Genomic DNA, 22,997 nt, shown 5'->3' on the forward strand with positions numbered 1-22,997 from the left:
TCAGGCCATGATTCAGCATTCAAAACCACAAAGACAACAGCAGAATGACTGACTCATTGGAATCCCTACCACTAAAAATTAAAGTAAATAATTTAAAGAATATTTTCAGGTGTGCATTTTTTTTTTTTTTTTAACCAATAGCGTATATACCCACTGTACCTTCATTACTTTAATATAAGCTAAGGTTGTTATTAAACTTCAATCATGACTGCTTGTTCTTGTATTCCTCAAGCTAAAAGGAAAGCTTTTACCCTTTGCCATGATAACGTTGCTTTCTATCTGCATATTGATTCATAGCAATAACTGATTTTGCTTACCTAGCAGTTGCTTATAATCCTCAAGTGACACTTGAGCTGAAATAAAGGAAGAAACACGTGACGGTTACTTACGTATACTAACTTAGTATTAACATATTTATGTTTCACCAAGAATTCTTCACTTAATACCCCCCAGGGACTTTATGCATCATCCTGTGCTAAGGGAGCTTTAGCAGCCCAACGTCCCCACCTAGCCGAGAGATTCCGTGGCGGTGAATACCCGAAAAACGAAAACAGAAAAGAAGTTGCATTTAAGTGTGTAACTGTGTAACTTCAAGTATCGTTTAAATTCTGATAGCTGAAAAACAAAAGCAAGGGAGTGCTGCTCTTCAACCTTCCTAACAAATCATTTAGGGAGGAAATATAAACGTCTCATGTGTTTTTTTTTTTGCATATGTTTTGATTTCTGTAAGTTTGTAATAACAGGAAAATTAGAAACTAATTTCTCAGTTTCTCCACTATAGTATTATATTTTTTCCTTGATGAACAAACTGTTTTTTTTACCCCATCTTTTCACAACGGAAAAACTTGGTTAGATTAGCCAGGCGGATAAGCAAACAGGATGAGCCAATCCATTTCCAACAACGGCCCTTCAGCTGAGGAGCTGCCCCGTGTGGGCACCGCCCGCGCCGGAGCGGCGCTGTGCGGGAGGAGCGAGGCAGCCTGGCTGCCCTGCGCTGCTCGAGAGGAGCGGTAGCGCTTGGGTACAAAACGTGGGTGGGAGGAACGTACTTGCAGTTTGGCTTTAGCTCTCATTGCTCTACGGTTATTAATGACAACTAAACGACGTCAATTTGCCATAACCGAGCCCATCCGTTCCTTCTCGCCGCCCGCCGGCTCTTTTCCCGCTCTCGGAAAGGCGGGAAGGCGAAGAGCGCCGCGCGCACAGGCACGCGCCCGGCCCACCCTACGGCCCCTGCGGGCAGCCGGACCGTGAGCGCCCGGCGGGGCGGAGCCGAGCACCGCCCGAGGCGGCCGCGGCGCCACGTCAGTCCCGGAGCCGCCCCGCCCGCCGCCGGCCCACAGCCGGATCCCCGCGCGGGCCGCCCTTCCGCCCGACGCCGGGTGAAGGTGCCGCCGTCCCATGCTGCCTCGCGCCCGGCCCGCTCCCTTCTCCGGCTCCCTCCGCTGCGAGCCGCTGAGCTCCCGTCGCCGGTAAGAGCCGTGCCGCTCCCGGGGCCTCCCGGCAACCCAGCCCCGGCCGCGCTCCGCCGCCCCGTTACCTGCGGCCTCGCCGGGCGGGCGGCCCTCCCGCTGCTGCGGCTGCGGCGCGTGCGGCTCCGCGCTGAGGGAGAGGCGGCCCTGCAGGTGGGCGCGAGGGGAAGGCGGCCGCTGCAAGCACGCGCTTAAATACGGCGCGAGGGGCTGCTGTGCTGTGCTGTGCTGCGCTGCCTGGTGCTGCCGTGCCCGGTGACCTCGCTGATACTCGGGGAAGGGATGGTCTGCTGGTTGTGTGGTCAGCCAGCAGGCGGTGAGCCGACAACAAACTCCGCGTTCAGGTGCAGAGCTAGCAGTGCGGCTCAGTGCTCGTGTGTATTTGCTGAAGGAGCTGGAAAACGTACCTTTTTTCTCCCTGTTTTTCATAGACCGTAATTCTTGCAGGACTCATGCCGTGAAGTAGGGCAGCCAGAGCTGTGACGGGGGCCCTCGAGAGCGCTGCTCTGTGCCCCGGCTCCATCGGATCACTGGAGGCTCTTCTCAGCATTGGAACTCGTAAACTTCCCAGAGGCTCCACAATGGAGTTCTTGTTGTCCAAAGGAGATTACCCTACATCTTTCAGAAGGTCTTTACTAGTGGTTTTAGTATGTGTAATGGTTCTTGTGTGCACTGACCAGGACTACTATAGTTTACTCGGAGTATCCAAAGAAGCAAGTAGCAGAGAAATAAGACAGGCATTCAAAAAGCTGGCACTGAAGTTACACCCTGACAAAAATCAGGTAAGTTATGTCCTTAGCAGATCAGTGTTGTTGAGCTAGTAGATTTAATGATTGAACGATGACTTATTTTATCTCAGATGTTTATCAGTACTTGTGATGTACCACCTGGTAATGTGGTTTAGCTCAGATTTTCTGCAGAAAAGGTTTATGCGTAAGGGTAGACTAGTAATGTGTGGTTGCATTGTCATTTGGATCACACTAAAGTGCTGTAGGAAAAAAGACAAGATCATTTAATTCTCTGTTCTGTTTTTGTAAAGTACAGGAAAACCCACATTTGCACCATATTACCTTGTTGGTAAACTGATAAGTTTCTGTTTAGCTTAAGGAAACTCACTGCTGCTTTGCTGGTAAGTCTCATCCAGATAGCATCCAACAGCAGCCTGTTTTGAGGCAGCAGTCTCCTAAGTGTCAAGTAAGAGCAGAAGTTGTAGGACCACCTGAGTGTAACAAGGAAGATGAAAAGTAGAATGACTAGAGAAAAATGCTGGAAATGGCTCAGTGCTGCTGTATTTTCCAAAATAGAAAAAAAAAAAAACTTTTAAAAACTTAATTACTGTTCATTTGTTTGGTGTTTCTTTTCCTGAAAAAATCAAAAATTCATGAGAAATGTGAGGGTTTAGCTCTTTAAACATATGTGCAACGGCACAGAGCCTCAGAAGACACCAGTGCACCATGTAGGCCCAGAGATAGCACAGATTTTCAACTGGTTGAGTAGGGAAGTAGGAAAGGTTATCGGGGAAATAGGAAGCTGTCATTCTGTTTGTTTCATTGTGAAACAAGATGCATTCTGTTTCTCTGCTGCTTCTTTGAGTCCTGGTACATAATGCATTTCTGTACGTCCAGAACAACTTAGTGAATCTACTGAGTTCAGAAATACACAATAACTTCTTTTGGGAAATGCACTGATGGCACACTGCTTGTTGGAAGAGGCTTCCTGCTGAATCTGCATGTATGCTCCCGCTTCTCTCCCCAGTGCATCATGTATCGTATTTTCAAGAGAATAAAACCTGCACAGGATCAAACAAAAGTTGGGAAAGCTGAAAGAAGAGGCATCACTGTGGAGAACGTTACAGCTCCCTACCTGGTAGCTTTGTATTTCAGTTGATGCCTTAGTGATGAGGATGAGGAAATGAGTAGAATATGCATTGGGCTTTAGAAAAGGAAAACTTAATTGCAGTATTCATAGAGTCCCCTGTGTAGTGTTAGCTTCTGCTGCACTGGGCAGCGTTAATAGGGACACTAAAATATTTCCAAAAGTTATTTTCTCAGCATTGTATGTACGGTGTGGCTCACTGTTTGCTTACTAATTATAGTTTTTCCTTAAATAGAATGATCCAAATGCCCATGACAATTTTCTGAAAATAAATAGAGCCTATGAAGTACTTAAAGATGAAGATCTACGGAAGAAGTATGATAAATATGGAGAGAAAGGTCTTGAAGATCAGCAGCAAGGAGGCCGCTATGAAAGCTGGCACTATTACCGCTATGACTTCGGTAAGGGATGATGTATGCTTGGGGTTTGTTTGGAATAGTCCAAGTAAGTGCAGTGTTCAGTTGTGTAGCAGTCTTTGTACATCAGAACCATCTGATGCATCCCCTCCGCACTTCTGCTTGCTCTGTTCTCCCATAGCTGTCCTTTCCACTGTGTTGAGCCAATTTTTTATTTCCTGATGATGGTTACCCATCCAATATCAGCAATGTTACATTCTATCTGCCTAGGTTTCTGCTCCTGCTGCCGACTCTTTTAAAGTGCCTTTTCTTTTTCATTTAAATTCCAGTGTTGCTATTTAATTTTTTCAAATTGTATATATTTTTAAAGTACTCAGTGCCGGAATTGCATTCTCAAGTGGATTTTGAGAGGACATTTCTGCATTGTCAAGCACGTTTTATATACAAATATACAATGAGAGATCAGTAAAGGGACGCTAGAAAACGAAGAAAATAACAGGATAATAACTAAAATGATCTTGAAACAAGTTATTTCACGTTTACCTCAACAGAGTTTGTATAGTTGTCAGAAAGGGCAGAGATGAACTATTCCTTTTTTTTCAGGTGTGGATAATAAAAAAAATAAAAAATTCTGTGCAACTTGAAACTGAGTAAATCGGTTTCAAGCACAGGAAAAATGAAAATTGCTCTAAAATTTCTTCAGATAAACAGATTTAAGAAATCATTTTTGTCTGAAGTTGCGCTACTTGGTTGAAAAGCAGTATCCTTGACTGCCTATTAACCAGTTGTTTCTGATGGTTTATTTATACACGTACTGGCTTAAATACAGATATTTCTGTGTACATGTGGTGAGTGTGTGCAATATATTGTATGACATGCATAGATAGTAATACAAAAGGTAGGTTGTCCACTGTGGAGGTTAATTTCCCTTGTCACTGATGTGTATGTTATCCTTGCGTACCTTGGCGCAGTGGGATCTCAGCATGGCAGGCTCTGTGTCCATGCTAGCACAATATAATGGTGTCTCAATATAGTACTGCTGTTATCTCTTCTCCAGCTTTCTCAAGTACTTGAAGTAGGAGGCCACTTGTAATGTTGTTCTAGGTAGGAGTGTTTGGCTTTCAAGAAAGCTGCTATTCTAACTTTCTGCAGCTTATTCCACTGCATCCACCTGTTCTATTAGTTCTACAAAGCTGAGATAACCAGAGGCTGAGACAGGAAGTTAAAGCTTCTGGATGCTGCACGTAGGGCCCTCAACTGAGAGCTGAACCTTTGTGAATTGCTGGTTGATGCAGTTTCTAATACACCTGCTGTAATGTAAAACCTGAGCTGTCACCTAAAAGCCCTCTTCTGATGGGAAGCAGCAGTTCAACTCTTCTTTGCTCAACGATTGATCTACTAAAACACCAGAAGAAATTTTGTTCCCTTGGTGGCTTCAGTAGCATGAGGGAACAGCAGTTTGTGTGAGAGTAAACTGAGGTGACACATTGCTAAATAAATATAGCTAAGTCATAAAAATTTTCTGCCAACTTACTGTTTCAATTTACATGTACTGTTTTTGGTTTCCTGTCTTGTTAATTTGTTTCTATATTAAAAAAAAAAGAAGGAAAGGAAAAATGTAAAAATTGGTCGTTCTTTTAATAGGTATTTATGATGATGATCCTGAAATTATAACATTGGATCGAGGAGAGTTTGGTAAGTTTCAGTACGTTAGCTTGACAATCTGACAACCCAAAGTAACAGTTTTTACATTCTGATGTGTATTTCTATAGGCTTATATCACGTGTCTTCAAATTATTTTTTGAACTGTCAGAAAACCATCTTTGTATGGGGAAGAAACATCCTTTAACAATTCCTGACAAACTGTAGTTAATCGGCATCTATACACAGTTTAATTTACTTTGTGAGATCTGTAAGAGGAAATTATTTGGCTTAATTTTTGTCAATACTGTGAGGATATTTTAATACAGGAAAATGTACCTTAAAAAGTTGCTATAAAAATGACGTTCACAGGTGCAGACTGAAAGGCATGGAATTCGTGTGTGTGGGCGTGCATTTTGTTGCTGGTGTTTTATTAGTGAGAGTAGTCATTACCTTTCCTATTATTTTTCTACTTACCATCAGCTGATTACGTTGCATTTTGAGCTATTAGTCAGGATTTCTACATAAAGCCATTGCCTCGTGGAACCCCAAAAAGAAGCAAGGCGATCATAAGGAAGTGGAAAGCTTGATTGTGTAAAGTTGTTTTAGCAATTGTGCTTTGTTGTTAAGGTAACCAATCTCACAGTAGCAAACATTTCAGCTAGGCTAATCTCTAAAGAGTACATTTATTCTCAACAGGACTTGTGTTGAAATTCAGGGTGGTGATATCCTCTGTAGAACAACTTTCATTTGCTTGCCTACAGTAGTGACTATGCAAGCGAGATGGAATCTGTATCCACTCTGAGTTACTGTTACTGGCTTATGTCTGACATCAGGAAATACTTTGTTCAGCTTTCAGGAAAGCAATATACATAGGTTTGAGATACGCATACCTGCAGTGTAGTTACTACTTACGTACAATTTTTCTTCTCTCTATCTAGATGCTGCTGTTAACTCTGGAGAGCTGTGGTTTGTCAACTTCTATTCTCCTCGGTGTTCCCACTGCCATGACTTGGCACCTACGGTGTGTATAGCCAGCACAAAGCTCTCAAAGTGCTGCTCCTCAACTTTGTCATTACTCAGCATGAAACTTGATGAGGTGGATTTTTATGCTGAAGTGGAAAACAACTCCAAGATCTAGAAAAAAAATATGCTGATCTTTTTCATTATTTCTTTATAGGAAAATAGCCCTTTTTTTTTTTTTCTAGTGGAGGGAGTTTGCTAAAGAGATGGATGGAGTAATACGCATTGGAGCTGTCAACTGTGGAGATAACAGAATGCTGTGTCGAATTAAAGGGATTAACAGTTATCCCAGTCTGTATGTTTTCAAAACTGGAATGGTAAGTGATAAAATTTCAGGCATTTTTTTAGAAGGATTGAAATCGGGAAGAGTATTTCTTTAACCCTTGCTAAATAATATATTTCTATACTGCTTTCCATTTATCTAATTTCCTTATAAGAAATTAAATTTTCTCTTCCTTCATAGTATTAAAATTTAGATAGCTAACTTCTGTACATGTTTTATACTGTGAGTTCTTTGGTTTTTTGTTTTCTTGGTTTTTTTGTGAGCCTTGTTGTTCTTGGTTTGTTTTTTTGTCTTGAATCACTTTGCTCTCCAACAGTAAACTTTGTGTTAAAAACAAAAAAAAAAAAAAAAAATTGACTTGCTGTACAGAAGGAAACTTCTGATTTGGGAAGGTACTGTCATCAGTGGTGCAGCAGCAAAGCAATGAGTCTGAACCCTTAGACAGGTTCTGCTTGTATTTTAGAAGTCCATTATAGTGGTAAAAGAACAATCTGTATCTATGACTGCATACCTAAAGACACCTGGAAATTGCTTCCACAAGTCTTCCTGCACGCCAAGAGGAATTGTGCATGCTGTCCTTGGCACCGCTGCTTAACAGGCAGTTGCAAAGAGTTGCATGCAAATTGCACTTGCATCGTTAGGTATATTTTGACAATATTAAGATTTGAGAGGCTGAGTGCAGAGATTGCTCATGTCAGTCCAATTAGCATATGCACAATTTTAATTTTTATTTAAATAAAAATATAATCGTTAGGAGCTGGCATTTCTGAGATGTAGTCATCCCTTGTGTTGCTTGACTTGAGAAGAAATCATGTTACAAAATTGAAATAAAGGTTAAATTCCAAACATTTCAGTAAGAGAAAAGAAGAACGCAGCAAAAATCTTCAGAGAGGGGAGGGAAAAATGAGTCTGACAGTTGTGTAAGTACTGTGAACAAAAGCACTGGTATACGTGTGTACGTGTGTGTGTACAGACTGTATATAAAGTCAGCAAATAAAGTTTATAAAATATGTTGTTCTTTGTCTTCTGTAGCAACCTGTGAAATACTATGGAGACAGGTCAAAAGAGAGCTTAAAGAACTTTGCCATGCAGTATGTTACAACCACAGTCACTGAGCTGTGGGCAGGTAATATTCATGTATTTTGCTCGGGGTGCTGCTCTTGAAATTGCTTTTACACTATAAAAGATGGCAGAAGCTAGGTGTAAAACAAAGTCTGCCCAAAATCTGCTGTTGATTTTGATAGTAAAAATAGTGTTTTCTGTACTTAAACAAGAAGCTTTTATATTATACTGAAACCAGTCACAAACTGATGCAAATTGTTTTGTTCTCAGGAAATTTTGTAAATGCCATTGAGACCTCATTTGCTTCTGGCCTCGGTTGGTTGATCACCTTCTGTGCTGAACGTGGGGGTAGGTGTATTACGCTCATCAAAAAGGCAAACAGGAAAAAGTGTTCTTGTTCACAATGACATGATCACTTCTGCTTGTAATGAAGAATAGATTTGTTCAACATCTTAGAAAAACACAATATTTGGGCTGTGGAGTCATTTAAGCTCCATTCTACAGGCATTTTCACTAAAGGAACATGAATAGAAAGGTTATGGTATTCTGATTCTGTAATGTCATGTGAGTCATTAAAACAGCACTCAAGCACCACCCCTCAGGAAGGAAACAGGCAGAAAAGGTCTCTGGCTTGAGTTTCCAGCTCAAGCTCAAGTAACAGATACTGCATGCTGGCTTGTCATGGTACCTGATTGGAAGAAAGGATGAATCCCCCCACCTTAAACTACCAATACCTAAAAATGAGCTGAATGTCATGGACTCTCTTGGGATCAGTATTAGATACAGCAAGAGAAAGCTGTCTGGGTTGGCTGGTAGAGCTCAGGAAATTTGCTACACCTTTGACAAATAAAGATTTCTCCATCCTATGAAGAGACCTTTGTTCTGAAAAATAAATAATCAGAATTGCAGCGTGACTTACATTTGTAAACAGTTGGATTTCGAGTTGTAATCCTTTTGTCATTAAGTTTTCAGCTTTGGTCCAGTTAGAGTGAGGATGAAAAGTCATCTTAGTAAAGGAAAATTAAACTATTCAAAATAAGTCTAGATATATTTATCATATGCTCAAATAATCTATTACAGTGAGTTGTTATCATTTTAATCATAGGGATTTTATATTTTAATTTAAATCTCATTCCAAGGCAGCCTATAGATATGTTTTTCATTACTTTTATTAAAATTTCTTCTGATATCATTATTTAAGTGTCTTAGTACAGCAAATAAACATTTTAGTATAACTTTTAAAATAGATATTTCTTTGATGAAACAAGAGAATGCTATTCATGCTACTTTTAACTTACAGTAGACAACCATTGGTTGTCAATTTCAGGACAGCTTGGTCACTGCAATACTTCACAACTAGCCAGGAAGCATGTCTTTTGAAGGGGTTGCCTTTATAAGGGAGAAAGGGGTGATTCTAAACAAGAGTAGTTACAGTTAATAATCTGAAGTCTTATGTTTGCAAATAAATTACTTTTATTTTGCAGATTGCTTGAGTTACCAAACACGTCTTAAGCTTGCTGGCATGTTGGTAAGCAGTGTTTCATTTTGAAAGCATTACCTGCAGTTTAAAAACAGAATTGAAAGCCTGAAGTTACAGCCGAAACTTTATGTTTAGTGTTGATTTTCAGAGCAGATATATATTTTGACTTAGTAACTATTGGAATTATTTTCACATTTTATATGGCTCTTTAAAAATGTTAAGTGACATTTGACAATGTGACCTCCTTCCGTTTTCTAAATGTATGTAACAATTTTTGCTGGGATTTTCAGTAATATTTCTGAACCTGAAATTTAAAGATCCTATTCTTGGGTTTTTTTGTGATGTCTTTTTGTTTTTTTTCTTGTTTTTTTGTTGTTTTTTTTTTTTAATTACAGGAAGGTCTTGCTAATGTAGGCTGGATGGACTGTGGCACTCAGGGTGAGCTTTGTGATAATTTAGATATCTCATCTAGTACTACAGCATACTTTCCACCTGGAGCCACCATAAATAACAAAGAAAAAGGAGGTGTTTTGGTACGAGTTGTTTCTAAAAAAATTCTGTATTTAGATAAGGCAATGGCATTGACAAAGGAACACACAAATGACGTCCAGATTGCTTATATACAACTGAAAGGATAGCATGGGAGTGTGTTGTTTTTCTGTTTCTTTGTTTAATTTTTGTCTTCTAAACTTGTGTATCCTATGAGTTTGTATCCCACTTGGTTTCTAAGGCAGCAATCCCTGGAGTAGTCTGCAGCTTGCTGGTGTGCAGGCGGAGCGGAGGAGAGCAACGGTGCAAGTAGCACCAGCCTCTAGTCCTGCTAAGCCACCTCTTCTGGAGCCTCACAGAGTGGCTGTAGGAATCCTGGGGGTGGGATGTGCTTTGTGACAGGCCCAAGAGCTACTCCTGAATCTGCTCTCCAGCTGTTCCAGGCGAGGTTAGGAGGTTTCCCACATGCCCCTACTTTTTCCTCCAGGAAGAATATGCCCCAAGTATCACAACTGTGAGAAATGCTTTTCTGAGCAGAGTGCTGACAAACGTGATGAAAGCACTCCTACGCTGTCTGGCAGTAGGGATGATGCTGTTCAGCTCTGTTTTAATATTGCGACCTCCTCTTACCTTTGCATGGCAGCTTTACCTCCTTTAAGTGATGGGAGATGTTCCTCAGTATCAAGTATGGCCTGTTAATTTATTGCTGCTACTGTTGTCTGTATGCTTAAAAGGAGGAAATTAAATTCATAACCTACCCATTTTCAACTTATACCCAACTTACTCATTCGTATGAATTCCTTCATGGTATGAATTACTGAAACTTAGAAATACATACCACGCACTTAGGGAAGGCAGTAAAACTAAATTTGAAGCTTTTAAAACTTGATTTTAAAATTTAGTTTGAAATTTGAATTTGAGGACTTGTAGCACCTGTTCTGACAAAATTCAGTATCTTGAGATAAATGTGGGAAAGCAAGCTAAAAAGCAGTTGTCTGAGAACGTTGCTATTACATATATGAAAAGAAGTTGATCAAATATGGTTATTGACTGTATTTTTCAGTTGATGGAAAAGAACAAATCAGAATAATTTTGCTGATACTTTAGTACTAATCACTGATAAATGAGGTTGATGTTAACAGTTCTTTATAATCAGCAGTTTACTTTCCTTCCCAGTTTCTTAACTCCTTGGATGCCAGAGAAATATATCAGGAAGTCATGAAGCATCTGCCTGACTTTGAAATCATCTCTGCAACATCATTAGAGGTAAATTCAAAACAAAACACATTGACAATATCTCTAAGTAACGTCACCACCTGTTACTTTAAAATTTTAGATTATCACAGTTGGCCTGATACCTTTTTTTTCCCCTCCAACCAAATTATTTAACATTTTTTGTCAACAATTTACTTCTGTAATTTAGCTCAACAGAAGTAGTGGGGTGCACATGTGGATATTTTAATTATAGATAGATATTAAGAAAATAGAAAACCATGGAAATTGCCATTGGAACTCACAACAGTAACTTTCTGGTTAAAATCTAGTTCAAAATCAATGACAATTTGGTCGTGTGGCAGGAGGGAGGGGAGGACAGCCTGGCTCTTCTGACACTTGTAGTAGTAGCAGATTGATCCACAATAGAAAATGTAATGAAAACGAAGTATAGAGAGTAACATGTAGCTATCATGTTTTCAGATTTCTTTGCCTCTTTTCACTTGTGATTTAGCAGAAAGAAGTTTAGTGGAGGACTAATTGAAAAAAACTTGAGTGTGGGAAGAGGTCATGTAGAGATCGACTGAATAATTGGGCATCATCTTTCCATAAAACAAAGAATCTGTAAACTGGTATAAGTGAGGAATAATGGTGTTTGGTTTTTTTTCCCCCTGTTGAAAGGACCATCTAGCTCACCACAGATGGCTGCTTTTCTTCCAGTTTGGGGAAAATGACAAATCAAGCGTACAGGAATTTAAGAAACTGAAATTTTTACTTAAAGACGAACACATTCAGGTAAGAGTGCTCACTTACCCAGTACTGGCCTTCGTTTGTATTCAGAGAACAAGTTGGTCCTTACGATTTGCTACTGCCACCTCTGGTACCAAAGAGAGATGCTGTTAGTATGGTAGATGAGTAGTGACGTTTTTAAATTAAAGCAAGTGGTGAAGTTTTCCATCCTATCTAAATAATTTAGAAGTAGTTAGGAAAGACTGTATTTTACATCTTTTCCCTCACAGCAAATACTGCTGCAGATCTCATTCAGTTAACAATCAAAAGTTAAAGCTTCAACGTGAAATTGATGTACGCAAAACTGTATTATTCAAAAATCTCTATCGTTATCTTGAAAGTCATCTTAGCAAAGAGAAACCAGATTCAATCTTTGTACTAAAGACACGTGGATTGCATTACCCCATAAGCTGTGGATTTCAAAAAATCATTGCAATGCTAGAAGGATTCTAGCATAATTTATTTCAGGAGTCTTTCTGCTTCCTTGAAGAAAGTAAGAGAGATTCTTTTTGGTGTCATTCTATTTTGACCTTTTAATTTGAAATTAGCAAAACAACCTAATATAGCTGTGACAGTTTTGCTCAAACATCATAAATGTAAGATTGTCTTAAGAGCTGTTATTTTTAAAAAGGCTACTGGTTGTCCATGTTTTTACTGCTTTTATTATGAATTTATCCTATTTTTACCGCATTCCAGAATGTTAGTCTGTATAAATTTGGATGCCTTAATTAAAATGGCACTCTGTTAAATAGGTTGGCAAGTTTGACTGTCTTTCCTCTCCAACCATCTGCAACAAACTATATGTGTATCAGCCATGTCTAGCAGTGTTCAAAGGAAAAGGAATTGAAGATTACGAAATTCATCATGGTAAGGGACACTTTGGCAAGACCAAGGCATTAATAACCACTTTAAGATGATGCCACGTTTGGCAAACTGCTCTTCTTTATTAAAGGAGCAGTTCTGTAGTCTTAATATTTGCTTTTTGTCTCTGACATTAAGGTAACCGTGCATAGACTTTTCTTTTATCTCTCCTCTCCCAGAAGGAGGCATCAGATACTAAGAGATGTACTTTGCCTTTTCTATCTTGTCTATATGAAAGTCACCTATATGCTTACACACAAATGAAATCTCTGAAGCTAACCAAGACAGCGTACGTTTTGGGTAGGACAGCCAAAGAGTGCTGCAAGGCACACACCTCCTTGAGACTTAACCTGCCAGCTTTACAGTGCTGCCACTTGAAAAACTTGGATTTGATATCATGTCACTGCACTTAAAACAAATTTCTTAACTAATTTCAGTTCAAGAAAGTCTGTATTAAGACTTCGCCACTTATGTTCATTTGGTTTGGTTCCATGAAGGATTGTAACTGTAGTACTGTGTACCTCTAAAAGGATTAAAAAATAATGGTATGATGTACCATGTAAAAAATGGTACAATGTAAAAAATAATGTACAATGGTACAAAACTGTAGCTAGTAATAACTGGTGTTGTTTGATCCAGAATGCAGTACAAGGCAATTATGCATGATGAGGTTCTGAGTCTTCAGCCTCTCAGCTACTAGAAACAGCTTGCCAAGAAATCAGTCAAAACCTAAGCACTGTAATCTTAAAGAAGAGAGAAGAAAATTTTTTGACCACCTGGAAAAGATGAACCACATCTGATAGGGAAGGATGGTCCCATGCATCTCGTGTGTGCTCTCAGTATATAAGGTTTTTCCCTATCTGCAATTTGTACTCCTGCAGAAAAGCCAAGAAGAGGTTGTGCACATACAGTATTTCTACATCTTTTCATAATGGCATAAATTATAACTAGGGTCAGAGAAATATATTGGACTACAATGCATACATTTTTCTGAATTTTGATTTGCTATTTACAAGGCTGATGGCACACCCAACTTTTGCCAGAAGTCGCATCCATCCAATATTTCTAACAACACGATATCAAGAGATCTTTCATAAGGTAAAATGATTTCCTTTCTACATCATTCTTTGAAGGAAAGAAGATCTTGTATGACATTGTTGCATTTGCCAAAGAAAGCGTCAACTCTCATGTTATCACACTGGGACCCCAGAATTTTCCTGGTAAAGAAAAGGAACCGTGGCTTGTGGATTTCTTTGCACCGGTAAATATTTAGTATCTACATGACCCTTTTTAAAAAGTGATATGTAATTATGTAACAAAATGCTATCAGTATCTTGAAGGTGTGCTTCAGCATTATGAGACAGTACAATAATTTCTCATTCCTTGGCAGCAATATTTCCTAGATTGCACGGATTGTTATTTTTAGTGCAGCTTGTTGCCAAAGCAGCATATTATTCTTTTCAAACAGCTGATGTTCTCCTGAGAGCCAGCTGCAGGGCCAAGCAATTGCCTTCATTTGCATTTTGTTTTCCAGTGGTGTCCTCCCTGTCGAGCTCTGTTACCGGAGCTGAGAAAAGCATCGAAACATCTTTATGGTCAGCTTAAATTTGGAACACTAGACTGTACAGTCCATGAGGGGCTTTGTAACATGGTAAGCTGCAGGATAGTTTTTTTCTTTTTATGTGTATGTAACAATATGCTGTTTATGTGTTCTAAAAATCTTGGCTCTTTCTCCACGTTTGAATTTGCTTAGTTTTGCTTCAGTTATCTTATCTGGGTAAAAAATGGAATTACTCTCCCTGAATTCTCGCAAGTGCTACATTTTAGCAGGCATCAGCACATCTTATTGTTTTTAAGAGCTTTTTCTGTTAGAAGCTTTCTATCTGTATTAGAAGTGTGGACATCTAAAAACACTTAAAGCTGTTCAAAATAGGGAAAGCTTTTAAGTCATGTTTAGGTGTATTCTACTGAAGAACTCTGATTTTGAAAGCATCTGCATTTAGTACAGATCCTCATATGGCACAGGTCTTCACCTGAGGCTAAGATAGCCTTTAAGTTAAGGTTTAGAAAGCCTGTGGATTAACTTCTGTTTTGTGAAGGATGGCAAAAGAACTGCTGACTAGCTTTCCAATTCTGTACAAACTGCCATCTGAACATAACTGGCATTTTTTCTATACAGGTTTCAAATTCCACTCCACTTGTAAGTTTAAGTGGTTGTGTAGCACTAAAAGGACAGATGAGCAGCTGGGAGATACCAGTACTAATGGCAGTTAAAGGAATGTACAGGACACCTAATAATTCCTTGTACCTTCTTACTGTGTTTTGTTAGCACAACATTCGAGCTTATCCAACAACTGTTGTGTTCAATCAGTCTGACGTTCATGAATATGAAGGCCATCACTCTGCTGAGCAGATCTTGGAGTTTATAGAGGTATGTAAGTTATAATCCTGGTTGGGATCATGCTGCGTTTGCAGCTTATCCACAATTTGTTGGAGGATCAAGACTTATTTTGGTTTTCATTAGACTAGTAAGACTGGGGATGGAAAAAAACCTTCATCAACAAGTGATACAGCAAGTGTCAGTCTGGGACTTGAAACTTAGTAGATTTATTTCCCTACTCTGTCAAGTTATTTCTTTCAAATCAGTAGCAAATACCTGAAGATACTTTCCAATCTGCAGAACAGTGGTAATGAATTCTACCTCATAGAATGGGTAATTTTTAATAAAAGAGGAACATTCCCAGAGCATAATACAGTCAGTGTGGGATGATAGCTGGAACAGGACAACTTCTAATTGCAAAGTACATGTCCATAAACTGCCTTTGCCATAGGATCTTAGGAATCCATCCGTGATCTCCCTAACACCAGAGACATTTGTTGAATTAGTTGAGAGAAGAAAACGAGAGGAAATCTGGATGGTTGATTTCTATGCTCCATGGTGTGGACCTTGTCAGGCTTTAATGCCAGAATGGAAAAAAATGGCCAGGGTAAGTGACATTCAAGTGTTGTTCTGCTTTTATGTTTCATTCTGTGGAGTTACTGCTGTCTTAAATTTGTGTGCTGAAAAAGTCTAGTGATTAATATCATGAACAAAACAGGAATTCATTCTTAGCAGTTTTACACTGCTCCAGATACTAAGCTTTTTGTATGTTTTGTATGTTAATGTTCAGCACATGAACACTGTAATCCAGTGCTACCTGTTAATGCTGTTAAAAGGTGTGTTTTCAAAGCTGTGAGGAACTTTAACTTTATTTGATACTTAACACCTGCCAGAGATAACAGCTCTGCATTTGTTTAAAATAAAGTCTGAAAAATTAAAGATTTATCTATAATTAGTTGAAATAATTTACCCTTTTATTCACAGTTATTCTCTATGACCATTAGTCACTTCTAAGATGGCACCTAGACCTTGGTGAAAGCTCTGGTTTTGACTTAAGATTAGAGGAATTTAGTCGTACATATCTTCATTAATTCTTGTCCTTGCAAGATATTTTTTCCAGAGATTTTGTTTCTTTACTGAAAGTAAATAAATGTTAAATTCAGCACTCTTTAAGGGTGATGATCAGTTAACTGAATTTCACATCCTTCCCACTCACACTAATTGGGTATGGAAGGATGTTTTTCTTTTGCAAGGCCATTAGTGTTCTCATTTGCAAAGGTAGTACCACAGTCACCAACAGTCATCTGAGCTTTCTTGGACATTTTTTAGGAATCCAAAGTAGAAACTTTGGGCAAAACAAGAGCGATTTGAAAGCTAGCCTGTGACTTTCAGATTCTTTAAACTAGCCTGGACTAGGAGTTCTATCTGAAGCTCTATATCAAACATCTGTGAAGTATCACAAGCCCTACAGAATACACTCTATAGGTTTCCTTGCCCTTGCTAGGTGGGTTTGGGCCTTTGCAACAAATTCAGCATGTCTAAGACACTTGCAAGCTGTGAAACCCATAGCATAGCTACAGTGTACTGGGATCTGTCTGAACTGCTGAGCCTGAGATATGAAACATGGTAGCCATACCCAATAGCCACCCCTTGTGTGTTCCTTTTAAGCCAAGACAGGTGCCTTGTAAGCCACATACATCACACCTTATACTAAAATGGTACTGGCTGCTAGCAGCACAGCTGGATGGCTGGCTCCCAGTAGATACCAGTGAGCCATTCAAAGGAAAGAAGAAAGCCTTGAATCATCTTGGTTGTTTTTTTTTCTTCAGCTCAGTTAATTCAAGCAATTCAGACATCAATTCTGAGAGGGCAGTATTATCAATTAGCATGTTTGATTGTTTCTTTTCCTAGATGTTAAATGGATTAATCAGTGTTGGTAGCGTGGACTGTCAAAAATTTTACTCCTTCTGTCACCAAGAAAATGTTCGGGGATATCCTGAAATAAGACTCTTTCCTCAAAAATCAAGCACAGCCCATCAGTATTAGTAAGTACCTCAGTTTAGAAACTGATTGCACACTACAGTCACATGTTCTGATGCATGGAAAAATTTTCATTAAAAGCTATTAAAATAGGCTTCTACAATATTTTCATCCCAGTCATTGCTGGCTTCAAACACCTGCCATTTTAATCTGCTGTCGCATTTCAGTAGGTTGAACTGAAACTCAGGAAGAACATGGCTTTTTCTTTCTTCTTGTTTAGCAGCGGCCAGTTTTAAGGTCAGTAGCCTGTTAAAGTAGATGTAAATCATAGAATCTAAAAATATTAATAGGCTTAATTAGTTGCAGCTTCAAAGAACAGTATGCTGTAAATGCATCCTCACCATCCTTTGCATCATTGCAAAAATTGTCTTTGTACATCATCTCATTCACTGTATCATTAGTATGGACACATTACTCATTAACACCACCAGAAATTCTAAGGGAAACAAAATGTAGCCAAAGAGCTTGTCCCTTTTGTTTCACAGTATTGTGTCAAGAGCTGGGGATTTCAGGAGGTAAATGCCACAGGTCTGAAATATCAGATAGCTCACTTATTCTTTTACAAACTGGAAAGCTGAGAAAATGCTGGCAGATAACAAACTAGTGCTTCATTCTGATGCTTAGTAGCAGGCTTGGTTTTGGTAGCTTTCATCATGGGATTGCTTACTTTTGATTCTTCTGGACAAAGTTTCTCCTAAACACAGGTTTTTATTTCTTATTTGGAAAAGAAAGTGGTAGATATTACTTGCCAAATTCATAATTGTTATTTTTTCCTGCAAAAATATGATGAGTCTTTAAAGAGAATTAACCTGAAAACGGTCAGATTTTCAACAGGTTCCTCTACACTGATAAATACTTCATGAAGCTGTAAATTGATACTAAACTTCTTCTGGAAGTTCAAACTAAACAGTGCCTTGACAGTCCATATAATAAGTCTTTGTCAAAGATCTTACCTTGCCTTGATTTTCTACTGTTAAAGTGAGGGAAACATATTTAAGTGACAGTAGTTTAATTGTAATAAAGGAATATCAGTGAAAATAAAGGTTTTTCAATTTAATTCTTATGTTTCTTAATGTCTGCAGTTCTAGAGTTGGTACTAAAGATCATCCAGACTTTCAGCTAGCAAAGCTCATGCACTCCCCAACGTGTTTCTCACTCTCTTGCTATAGAATTGTTGTATTTTCTTTGTTCTACTACTCCTTAATTCTCTGCCTTTGAATAACAAGACCTTTATTTTCAGAATTGAAAGCAAGGCAAAAATATATTCTGAAATGTATGCATGCTTTAAAGTTCATTATTTCATCATCCACTTAACGAAAAGAAACATTTCTGTTTCTTTTCTAAACAGAAAGCCAAGGTGTAACCAGCTTTTTGCTTTCTTCTTACAGTAGCTACAACGGGTGGCACAGAGATTCATATTCACTGAGAGGCTGGGCATTAGGGTAAGTCGACAGCATTGAACTTTGCAACCAAGTTACATAGACTTGTGTTTTTCTAGAATTTTATATCCAAACTGTACATAAATCAAGAACTAGAAAACACTGACACGTCTGTAATGCTTAATTTAAGATTCTAATGTTACCACGTCTTTTAAATCAAGCTTTTAAAAGCATGGAGAAATACTGCTCCTGTCTTCCCATTTCCTAAAAACCGTGTTCTTTTGTCTACAACTTCTAAGAAGGGATTCCTTAATATACAACATGTAAAGGAGGGATTTCCAAACCACTTTTCTTGCACTTAAGTGGAACTTGCATATGTGTTTGAGACACCAAACAGATGATGACTGTTGTTCTTCCTTTCCTCAGATATTTGCCACAAGTGTCCATAAACCTGACTCCTCAGAGTTTTACAGAAAAAGTTCTGAATGGAAAAGATCACTGGGTCATTGATTTTTATGCCCCCTGGTGTGGACCTTGCCAAAATTTTGCTCCTGAATTTGAGATCCTCGCAAGGGTAGGCTTTTCAATATACTAGCAGATTGCTCTTTTTCTACAAGTAGTGGTTATAATACTCAGGATCATTCACCAACATACTATTTTTAGGTAGTTGTCCAAAAATCACATGCTTCTTTCTAGCTGCAGGGGAGAAAGCCTTTAATATTTCAGTTTTTAAATAGCTGTTTTGGTTCATTATTCACTGTAGATTTTTTTTATTATCTTACAGATAGGCAGTTACTGTCCGTGTACAGAGAAAAAATTAATAGAGCATTTCACCCTCGTGATAGTGAGAGAAGACTTATTTCCATTTTTAAGTCAGGCATTCCCTGTTTTCACACTAGTCTGCTGTAATTTCAAATCAAAACCTCACTAACCATCTTTTCATAGTAACTGGGATATGAGATGCACTGTCAGTAGAAGTCTGCCCTTTGGGTTCCCTTTGTCAGTGGGTATTGGCCCTTGTACAAAAACACGCACGCAGGCCCTCCTTTAGACAAACTTCAATCCATGACTGGGAGCCCCTTGGAACTGTGGTGTGCTGTGCTCTGAATTCAAGTGCGTGTGCTCTGCAGAACATATGGCAACTTTGATAAAGGCTGTGTGACGCTGAGACTGAAGCGAGTGACTATGAGTTATTTAAAAGATTTGAGCAACCTCTCTTATTTTTTAGCTGCACCGCTGGCTCATTCAAATTATCTGCTTATAGTCAGACATGGAAACTTGAAGCTCGTTTCTAATAAAAGTATTTCTTTTTAGGCTATTAAAGGAAAAGTAAAAGCTGGAAAAGTAGACTGTCAGGCATACGGTCAGACCTGCCAAAGTGCTGATATCAGAGCCTACCCTACTGTTAAGTTTTACCCCTACCAAGGAACAAAGGTAAAGCGTCTCCCTTTGTGTACACTGCTGGGCAGGTGCCGGTCGTAGCAGTATCTCATTTCACATTAAACTTAGACTATTTCTGTAACACTGAAGCACACAATTTAGATATTCAAGAAATAAAATTGTAATTGATTTTACTAATAGCCAAGTTGCAGTAGCGAAGTGTTACTGAAAAATAGTAAGTTGCAAATTAACCGACCAGCAGCTAAACTAGAGACTTAATCAGATCTGGGGTTTAACTGAGCAGGAGACTCAAGTGACAAAACAATTTTGTAAACCACTTCTAGCATTAGCTACTGAAGTGTCTCTCAAAGTCAAACGTGGGCATTATCATTGTGGCAAAGGGAAATGCACTTCCACTGCAATCATTAATGTTTCATAGTAATTTTGACTTATAAGATAGAAAATTGATAGAAAATACTTATTTTCCATCTTAAGCCTTTATAAACTACTTCAATTACATAGGAGTAAGACTAATATCTATTAACAGATTCGTAATAATAATTTTTTAAAAACTGAAGTGTTCAGACAGTTCTAGGAAACTGCCTTTATTCTTGTACAAGCAATTGACTACTCTTACATTTCAAGAAAATTGCAGTCTTCTTTAAGTGTGTTAATTAATCTTAAACAGAAGTATTTCAAAGTACTTAAGCCAACTCAACTATACTTTTTTTTAATCTCCATCTCTTACAACAAAATGCTAGAAATCCTTACTCTCACAATTCCATCAAATTCAATAAGACTTTACTGGGTTAAGAGTAATGGCTTCTCAGGTTTCCAAATAGTGACCTACCTCATAATCAACATCCAAGAAATCTATCAAAAATTGCAGACTTTTTTAATGTTGACAACATTAAATACCCAGCTGAATGAATGTGAGAAAATGGCAAACAACTGTTTCAGATTTCCTTAACCTAAATGACCAAGTTTATATAGTTCTAAAAACTGTATCTAGAAGTGGTTCTTACTGCAACTAAGAATTAGCATTGTTAAAATAAAGTTAAAAACATATCATGAAATCATAAATTAACCTACCAGAGCTCCACTGTCTGCCTCCTTCCACTCCTCTGGAATTTTATCTAGAAGTAAGGAAATTTCCTATTCAGTGTAGTGCATGGGTAATGTAACAATTTTTTAGATTATTTTCCTCTTTTTCATTTTTAAAGAAAAGTATTCTTGGGGAATATATAGACAGCAGAGACGCAAAAGGCATTGCTGACATCTTGACTGAGAAATTAGAAGCAATTCAAAATAAAGGAAAAAGAAAAAAATCTAGGAATAAGGTAAGCATTCTTAATTCTGGTGCCTTCTGCAAGATACCTTATTTTAAAGAATAGACTTTGCTAATATTTGCTCTTTGTCCATGAAGTGTTAAAAACCTTCTATCTTCAGGTAGCACCAGGCACGCTTTACTTGTGGTCTTGTTTTGGTCACAATTACCTATTCAGTTTTTCACACCCGTGGATACTGCAACAGCAGTATTCTCTGATATCAGCTTTGTCAAGGCTCAGCAGAATTTACGGTATTCATGGGACGGGACAGCTGCATTGAAGAAAGATTGAGATGCACTGTGTTCTTAACTGTGATCCGTAGACTAGATTTAGAAAGCAGGCACCAAAATGTAGAAGCTGAGTTTAAGACTGGAATTGACATTTTAACTCAGAAGGTACTTCTTAACAGTTGTGTATTACGCCAAAATCTCAGTTGGACAAGCATTTCTTAAATAGATAAGTTGTTCTTATTACTGTATCTCATTATCATTCTCTGAGATCAAAACAGATCTTATCTCAAAACAGAGAGAGGGAAACTTATAATCAAATAATACAAGTAAAAAAAAAAAATAATCTGGATGATTTTTGCACTTCTAGTACACCTTAACTCTTTCCTTTCTTGTCACTAGGATGAGCTCTAACTGGTACTGGAGGTATCTACTGGAGGTAGATAGAACTCAAGATACTCCAAAGCTGTGAATATAGAAGATGCACCATAAGGAAATATGAAGCCAGTTACATTCATGACAGGATAAATGAAATGAAAACTAGTTTGAGTTCGTGGGCACACATGACTGTCTATATGAATTCTGTTGAACCGGGGGAAGATGAAAGCATTTCAGTTTGGGGGGAGGCATTCACTGTTTCTGCAGCTGAACCGTGCGTGTTTCTCTTCTGATGAACCAACTATCTTCTTCTACTCAGCCAGTGGAGATGGCCAGAAGTGTGGACTGTATTGCTTTTGCCTACCCATTCATTACTTTGGCTCTTTCTGAACACTCATGGATGTGGCACTCAGCCTATGGCTGAAAATGCTCTCAAACCACTCTGCAATGCAGAAACACAATGAGGGATTGTCTAGTTGAAAGCCGGGATTACTCCGCTTTAAGTATGTGTTATTGTCTGGTAAACTGCTAAGGAAAAGTTAAATCAGGAAGGGGTAGCAGGACAGGTTCACTGATACACAGCATGCCTGCCCTTGGGCACATTATGATACTGTGGCACTGATGGTGCCAGGCTGAACATAACTTTGAAGAGCTCTTGTTTGGCTTTGAGGTTTGGGGCTTCTGCTGTGTTGTTGTTTTTTTTTTTTTAATAATTAAAAATAAAAAAATCAAGGACTCAACTGTGTTTCCAAACATCAACTTTCAGAATCTGAATTATGCTAAAGAAGCATCTGTTTAAGTTATTAGGTCATAACATTACTGTTGTCTTTTTACATATGAATGTATTCTGTGGACGTATTTAACTTTTTTGGTATTGCCACTTTTCCTTTCTCTGCAAAGATGTTTTGGGTTTGTTTTTTGTTTCAAATCTTTTGGCAAACAGGAAAGCAAGTGCCTTTTTAATTTAATAACGAACACTGTACAGTAGAATGTCTCCTCATACATGATAGTGTAAATTCTGTTCTTTAGAAGAGTACTATTTTTCATAGCTTCTGAACTGACAAAAATTACTGAAGACAATAGGAGTTACACATGGAAATACTTTGTTTTCTCAATAAAGTGCTGCTCAGAATGCCAAACTTGTCTCTCTGCTGTGGATTTACATTTGACTTCATAATATTCACAGGACAGTACTTAGTAAATTTGTAAATACATTCAGCCACAAGTAATTTATTATATACAGAAGGCAGCAAGAGAGAGATACAAGCAAAATATTCTAGTCATTCTGAGAAATTCAAATGTTCCTCAGTCAGGGTTATCTACAGTCCTTGGGACTTCCGTA

General features: G+C 38.4%; 1 protein-coding gene across 1 annotated transcript; it reads left to right on the forward strand.

The window, feature by feature from the left end:
* Nucleotides 1–2,053: 2,053 nt before the first annotated feature.
* Nucleotides 2,054–21,341, forward strand: DNAJC10 (DnaJ heat shock protein family (Hsp40) member C10; the record flags this gene model as incomplete). Its single annotated transcript, XM_079538878.1, has 22 exons — nucleotides 2,054–2,254; nucleotides 3,583–3,748; nucleotides 5,348–5,398; nucleotides 6,286–6,368; nucleotides 6,553–6,684; nucleotides 7,683–7,776; nucleotides 7,983–8,060; nucleotides 9,197–9,240; nucleotides 9,588–9,725; nucleotides 10,858–10,947; nucleotides 11,575–11,688; nucleotides 12,435–12,549; nucleotides 13,677–13,804; nucleotides 14,078–14,194; nucleotides 14,873–14,974; nucleotides 15,375–15,530; nucleotides 16,835–16,968; nucleotides 18,352–18,405; nucleotides 18,769–18,916; nucleotides 19,657–19,776; nucleotides 20,946–21,062; nucleotides 21,228–21,341. The coding sequence occupies 22 exons, from the start codon at nucleotides 2,054–2,056 to the stop codon at nucleotides 21,339–21,341; spliced, it is 2,496 nt and encodes an 831-aa protein (XP_079395004.1).
* Nucleotides 21,342–22,997: the final 1,656 nt, after the last annotated feature.

The sequence above is a fragment of the Tetrao urogallus genome, assembly GCF_951394365.1.
Source record: "Tetrao urogallus genome assembly, chromosome: 8".
Classification (NCBI taxonomy): domain Eukaryota; kingdom Metazoa; phylum Chordata; class Aves; order Galliformes; family Phasianidae; genus Tetrao; species Tetrao urogallus.